General features: G+C 40.2%; 1 protein-coding gene across 3 annotated transcripts in view; it reads left to right on the forward strand.

Annotated features, from left to right (window-relative positions):
- The window catches only part of PAFAH1B1 (platelet activating factor acetylhydrolase 1b regulatory subunit 1), an 82,802-nt gene extending 78,494 nt beyond the window's left edge, over window positions 1-4,308 (forward strand). For all 3 annotated transcript variants that reach the window (XM_035721455.2, XM_049114889.1, XM_049114888.1), the window contains one exon: window positions 400-4,308. In XM_035721455.2, the coding sequence (XP_035577348.1) occupies window positions 400-473 (74 nt within the window). In that variant the 3' untranslated portion in view covers window positions 474-4,308. The remainder of the gene's footprint in view (window positions 1-399) is intronic.
- The last annotated feature ends 3,163 nt before the right edge of the window (window positions 4,309-7,471 follow it).

Here is a 7,471-nt window from a genome sequence, read left to right on the forward strand (position 1 = left end):
ATCTAATGATAAAAGTAAAGCCTGGGTAGAATAGGGCTAATGCCTACCTCGTAGGATTTGTTACAAGAATTAAACATGATTATTAAAGCTTTAGTACTAAGCCTGGAACATAGTAAGTTAAGTAAGTAGATACATTGAGGCTGAGGCTACCTTTGTTGTTGTTGTTGTTGTTGTTGTTAGATGTGTTTATTCAGCTTTAGTTGGGATGGGGGTTAATAGGGGTAGGTATTTTTATTGAAGTGTTAATACAGGATTTAATCATTACATGTCAGCTTCCCTAACCTAGGGGTGGGTGTGTACAGAAAAAAAATGAGTATTCCTGATACCTGGACTTGCTTATTTTGTGGCTTATTAAAAATTTTATATGAATTTAAAATAAGCCTTTTCTTTTTCTTTCAGATTTCCATAAGACGGCACCATATGTGGTTACTGGCAGTGTAGATCAAACAGTAAAGGTGTGGGAGTGCCGTTGATTGAGTCTCATTTGGCCCCTCCTCCCATTTTCCTCTGGATGCACTCTGATGATACCATGGTTACCCCATTGAGCTCTGTTTAAATAAATATTGTCCTTTCATGTAAATTATTCTGGATGTAGATTGAGCTTATTAAATGTTACACACAAAGTATTCATGCATGGTGAATCCAAATTGTATACTGTAAATTTACATACGTTGTCTAGAAGTACCATAGGGTTTAAAAACCTGGGCTGGCATTGGTCACACCAGGCCTAAGAAGGCAGAAGTTGAATAAATTGAACTAGGGCACTAAACTGAATAGTTGACAGTGTCATTTTATGTTGGATTATTAATTCCTGTTTTTCTTTCTGCTGTTGGTGCCTGACTTGATGGCCTCATTTGGGGAAAAGTGGTGATTATTAGGGCTTTTTCTGAAATGTGTATCTATGTAACATCACTTAAGTGTGCTTAATAAATCTTTAAGGATGTTAGATGATAAGGCTACAATTCAAAATCTTCTGAACCATCTATATAATTAATGGGAATTACACATTGGAATTTTTGTCATGACACATTTGCCAAATCAATAGGATACATTTGTTTTGGCAGCCTTTCATGCAGAGGCTAGTGGTATATTTATGTAAGAAAATGACTAAATCTCAAATAAGAAAAATCTCAGCAGCTAATAGCAAATCATTTATTTCATTTGGGTCTTAATGCTTTGTAAACAGGTTAACAAAACACTGTAATACTCTAAGCTTCTATTTTTCACACTAGACACACTTCTAGTTGTATTCTCCATACTATTAGACTGTATAGTGATGTGATTTCCAAGTAGAATTTAATCTTCCCATTGAGTGTGTCATGGTACAAATCACTATTTGTTTTGATGTTTTTTAGGGATGTGCAATGTGCATTACATAATGACAAATACTGAAAAGGTTATGTTTGCCCATTTTAAAGAAGTGGGAGAAATAACAACAGTTTGCTTTTCAACATGAATCTGATATTGATTTGAACTGTATTTAACTTACACGTTAAAAAAAAAGACAGGGTTTAATGGAGCATGCATAAAAATGTACTGTGTTTTCACCTTTTGTTTATATATAAATGTTTATATGGGCCTATCTATAAGTGGATAAGTCTGTATATGTATATCACACACATACAACCTCCATGTCTTTGGGTCCTGGGTTTTTGCAGAAGTGCTAAAACATACAAGTAGAATAAATTTTGCTGTGGAATACCATACTTTAGAACAAGCCCATTTTGATCCTCATGCTTCTGAAAACTAGGTCTGACTCTGTGGGAATTTTTCCCAGCTAAAAGGAAGATCACTTCCCCCTCCACAGTTCGTATGTTCAGCATTTTACACATCCTGATATATTGTATATTGTGATCCAAAGTTACTACAAATAGGTTTCAGAGAGTTTTTATCTATGACTTTGGAAACAATAATTCATTGCAGATCATTAAATACATAATTTCATTGCTTAGCTAACCAACAGCTTTTTTTTGAGGTCATTTGAAAAGTTAACAGAACAAAGAAATAACAAAGTTTAACAAAAGAAATGTACTCTCTGAATTGCATTGTATTCATTTGCGTAACATGTGATTTTTTTTTAATGTCCCTTTTAGCATTTAATGGAAATTTGGTTCCTGAAAAAGACAAAGGGTTAGAGTTAGTGTCCTATAGATACACAGAGACTAGGCCTTATGTTTACTAGAAGCAGCTTTACGTCTAACTTGTGTCTTTTTGTTCGTTTGCTTTGTTTTTAATAATTCCTGAGAGATGTCTCTGGAAGGAAAAGTGTTTTGAGAACTAAAGGCTATTTTTGAAGACAAAAATTACAACTTAAGCTAATTCCCTAAATACAGTAGAATAACTTTTGGGACAATATTGCCTCACAACCCTGCTCACATTGAGAAGTCTCTTTTTTTTGTTTCCCTTTAGCTGTTCTGACTGGATTTTTCTACAAAAGCTATGGAAGATATCTTTGTTCTCGTTTGCTGCTACTTCCTGTCCTATTTTAAGAAATATAAATACATAGAAATGGTGCATCTTAACATTTGTTTGTACATGTATAAATGTCTTGTATTTTAATTCATTTTTAGCATGTAGCAACACGAATTGTTTAAGGGTAAGCCACAACATCTAGAAATCACTCATAGCTACGAACAATAAAGGAAAAAAAATGGTACCGATTTAGGAGGAAACAAAGCTGCTGTCCGCTGGGTTTCCCCCCTGCAGCATACAGTGACTTTCGTTGACAAAGGAGGAGAAACAATATTACTCTGTAAACAAAGTTATCCTTACTTGGGAGATTGCCACAGCCTGCTGCTTAGTTGAGCTACCAGACAGCCTCCATTTAAGAAGCAGCAAACACTGAATCTCAGGGATGGTCCTCAACTGGATCCAAATGTAACGAGCCCTGTTTGAATAATGAAGGGGGGTGGGGGAGAGCGATCCATCCACGATCTGGAGTCAGAGGTGTGCGGTTTCCTGCACTGTTGTTTGACACTGCCCTGTTGATGCCCTTTCTTCCTGTTGCCTCCGTTTTCTCTGTCTGCTGTCTAACCCTGTGCCTTGCCTGGGATAAGTACAATGATGAGGTTACTGGTTTGGATTGTAAGTAGAGGAAGTTACGAATTGGTTTAGAGGTTCACTGCTGCTTTGTCACTTTCTCAAATTGGCCATTAAGAAATAAAAAGCTGGTAGAATTGCATCTTCAGATGATTATTTGACTTTGTGTGTGTGTGAAAACAGACATTCCAGTGCCACCCTAAATAATGTGCCCAAGAAGTCCTAGCTGCACTCTTGAAAGTGCAAGCCACAGAGACTGTGGTTTAGACATTGCTTGGAGAATAGTTGCTTTTTTGACATGGCATCTTGCACTTTAGGAGACTAAGACCGTCCTGTTTTGTCTATGTGTGGTGTGACCAATGGTGTGCCCAGAGCACTGCTCTAAAATCACTAGTGTTAGCAAGTCGTCCAGGCTGTGGAGCGCTCGCTGTAGTCTTTGGAAGCTTCGGCTCTAGATCACTAAGCCCAGTCTCCTTACTGTCAGTGCCCTGCTCTCCTGTTTGCCTCTTTCTGTTTCTGTGTGAACTTCCAGTTAAAATCACTCATTAAATAGTTTTCTTTTAAAATTATTTAAAGAAAAACTATTTAAAGGATATTTTGTTTTGTTGACAGTGGTGGCTTGATAATCCTTAAGCAACTGAAGTTAAAATTGTTGAAGGAAAAGGCACTTGAAATGGTTACTCTTTCTGTCCAGCTGTATATAAGTCCAATGTGTTAATTAATCTAGATGATGCAAAGAAGAATCTCCTGGTAGAGAAGCGACATGTACAAAATCGGTGAAAAAGGTTTGGGGTTTTGTTTTTTTTTTTTTTTTCCAGTAGGTTGGGGGGAGGGCAAGCTGGATTTACAAGTCACAACTGGACTGAACTGGCCTTTTTATCTTTCCACTCTATCATGTAAGTAGCTGCTTTCTTGTCCTGCCTATCCTTCAGGCATCCCTAGAGCTCACTCTGAAGATGATAGAAACAAACACAAAATCTTCGGGTTAGAAGTTGATCCTGACACTGACATGAAGGCAAGCATTGATTTCATATGAATGTTGCAGAGGTGGTGGTGATTGGAGAAAACAGTTCCCAGATTGTAAGAGTTAACTGAAGATATTGACACAATTTTAAAAAATCAGTAAAGGAATGTATATAATATTGCTCTTGTGTTTTACAGTAAGATTTGTTGCTCTCAGACTGTGTAAAACAAAATTTATTCATGTTTTCTGCATATTAAAAAATCCTATTGTACCAATTGGTAAACTATTAAATGCCTATAAAACTAGATGTGATTTTTTTTTTTTTGGTGTCTTTGTGCAGAGATTTAAAGCCTTATAATTGAGTCCAAATTGGAGATGGAATATGTTCAACACCAGTCATACAGTGAGATGCAAGTTGGTAGCAGGGCTTTGATAGAAGTCTTTTCTTGAGGGCGATGCTGGTACTGTGTTTGCTGTCTGCTTCCTTCGCCTTATTTAGGAGGTCAAGAGCTAGGAATCAGGGCTGCAGGGGCGCTTGCCATGGTGGGTGGGCTTAATGAGCCTCGACTTCTCTAAGGCACCGCCCTCCCCTCCTGCAGCCCTTCCCGACAGTGACTCTTCAGTCCAGGAGCTCAGGCCCTGGAGAGCTGATGCCAGGAATGACCTATTGTAAACCCCTACGCCACACACACACACACACACACACACACACACACCAAAAAAAACTTGGCGCCTTTGTGGTGGTCAGGGTCCACAGATAAGGATCATGCCCCTTTTGTTCTATTAATGAATGAGCCTCTTTCTATCCAGTGGTCTTGGATTCTTGAAGATTCTTAATACTGTTTTAAATTTTGCTTGAAATGTACCAAAGTTGTCTTCACTCTTGCCCCAGAAGTCCCATGGTTTTCCCTCTGCTTTACACATGCTGGCTATGTCCTACCTTCATCCTTTCCATCTCTGCTACTGGTCAGCTAGCACTCGTGTCCAGGGCACCCATGAAGTCTCCAGACCCTTTCATGTATAAAGGACAAGATTGATGATGTGGTGGCTCTTTACTTAAAGCCTGGTGGTTTTCCTGCCTCCTATTGGGGTAGCCTCTTCCCCACGCCCCACCCCAAATGGAGATCAAGAGCACCAAAGTAATTTGCTTGAAATTCCAGTTTTCTTGAGTGTTGCAGCTTTTCCATATCCCTGCAGGGCACTTTTCCCCTAGCTTGAGATGCAGATGATGAACCTGACCCACTTTCCCTAGAGGTAGAGAGTTGTAGCTTTAGTATTAGGATCACGAAATGCAGTCAGCTATTCAAAACTCACTCACTGGTATATCACTTTGAAGCTTCTTTGGTTCATTGGATGTGTCTGTGACAGGATGAGGGCTAGGAAGATGGAAGACTTGGGAAATGGTACTGCATTCTAAATGTGGCAGCTCTCCCTGTTCAGGCTTTGGTGAAACGACATGCATGCAGAGATAATTTTTGACTGCTCAGAATCTCCTAGGAAGATGATTCTCATGTGTTCCCCAGCTGGCCAGTGGCAGCAACATTCGGGAACTCAGAAGTGCAAGCTCTTGAGCTCCAGCTCAGACCTACTGCATCTGAAGCATCTATATGAAAAATCCATTTTAACAAGCTATCCAGATGACTCTGATGCCAGCTCAAGCTTGAAAACCACTGATCTAATTAATTCAGCTAACTTCATTGAAGAAGACATTTGGACAAAAGTCATTGGTCCCTGGGCCCCAGAGCTGCGGTTTGAGCTCAGATCTCAGCCCTCTTTATCACTATCACTTTGATACATAGAATTTGTTCCTTTGAGAGTATTCTGTATGGTCATCACTCCCATTTGGTCACCAGCCCTCTTTTAATAAAAGTGGAAGGGCGATTGGCTCAGAGGAGCGAGCCACTCAATCTTAGGGTTATACATTTGAGCCCCACGTTAGGTGTAGTTTACTTAATAAGAAATATATATATATATATGTATATTTAAAAATAAATAGAAGTGGAGGTGGAGGGAATAGGGAAGGGAAAAGACCTATCATTTTGAATGCTTGTTAGGTGCCAACACACTCACAAATACGTTCCCTATTGGTGGACATTAGTACATTTTTATGGACAAGAAAACAGGTGCACTTGAGGCAAGGTCTTAGGCCAAGGGTATTAATACTAATCTAGAAGGGGAGCTGGGACTCCAACCCAAATGCGCAGGCTCTTTCCCTTACCTGGTTCTGCCTGTTAGGCATCTTGTTAGCTAAGTGTAAGGAGGACCTTCTGACCTCTTTCAGTTTAACCTTTAGCCATGCAGGAATGACCCTCGTCCCATCCCGGAGGCCCTCTATCACATTGCACCACACTGGGAACTCTGTGAGAAGGCCATTAGGAATGGGGCGGAGCCTGGGAATGGGTCAGCAAGGATTATGCTGCCTACACTTGAACTTTTGGAAAGCTCCTAAATCATTCTTTGTGAAATGACTGTTCTCAGGATAATTCAGTCCTGCCTAGTCTGCATCTCTCTCTCTCTTTTTTTTTTTAATCAATGGATTTGCCTAATGGGGTTTTTCTCAGTTTACATTTGAGGGCCACCTGTCCTCTGTAGGCGTCCTGATTACACATGCCTTGCTTGATTTGATAGTTTAGACCCTGGCAGGAGGAATGTGATAACCTTGTTCTCTGCCTCAGGGTATACAGGTTCCTGGGTGCAGTCTAACTAGAGCGCTCTCAATACCCATTTCACAAAGGCAGTTTGCAGGGCATGAGTGGAGACATAAAATCTTTTTTTCCTTGATGATACAATCTTCAGAGCTAATTTGGCTATGCTAGCTTTTTAAAAAGGTATTTATAAAAGTAACATGCATGTTAAATCCAAACAGAAGAGTTTTGGAAAGACTAGCATGGGGTACATGAAACGGGTGGGTGTGGCTCACACAATTTAGACTTAATGTTAGTCTTCAACAGGTGCCCATCAACACAGACCATAACCTAACATGCTGGCTCCCACACCAACCCTTCCTGGATACCACTAGTCACCTTATTTTAAAAATGGCATTTTGTCAACTAAGAGGAAAAGAGTGGATTTCACACTTAGAACCTTTTGTTCCCTTTAAACAACAGTCCCTTATCATTTGGCTTGTTGGAAGGTATCTGACAGCACCAATATCCTTAACGGATCAACCATGAAAACGGGCCTTCTAGGTGACTGGTGGATACAATGGTAATTAAACCTGAGCATTTCTCAGCCTTACCAGATAATGCCCCCCTTCTGCAAGTGCTGTGAAGCACATTGCTGGTGTTCAGAGGACAAAGACCATAGGAAGGCACGTTCAGAACACAACCTTGAAACTGCCAAGGAAAGTGGTGGTGGGGGCGGGGTGCATGCATCAGGCAGCAACGGGGATTCTACCGGCATGGCTTAGAAAACTTCGAGGCTCAGCTGTTGAGCGTCTGCCTGCAGCTCAGGGCGTGATCCTGGAGT

This window comes from Canis lupus, chromosome 9 (genome assembly GCF_003254725.2).
Source record: "Canis lupus dingo isolate Sandy chromosome 9, ASM325472v2, whole genome shotgun sequence".
Taxonomy (NCBI): Eukaryota; Metazoa; Chordata; class Mammalia; order Carnivora; family Canidae; genus Canis; species Canis lupus.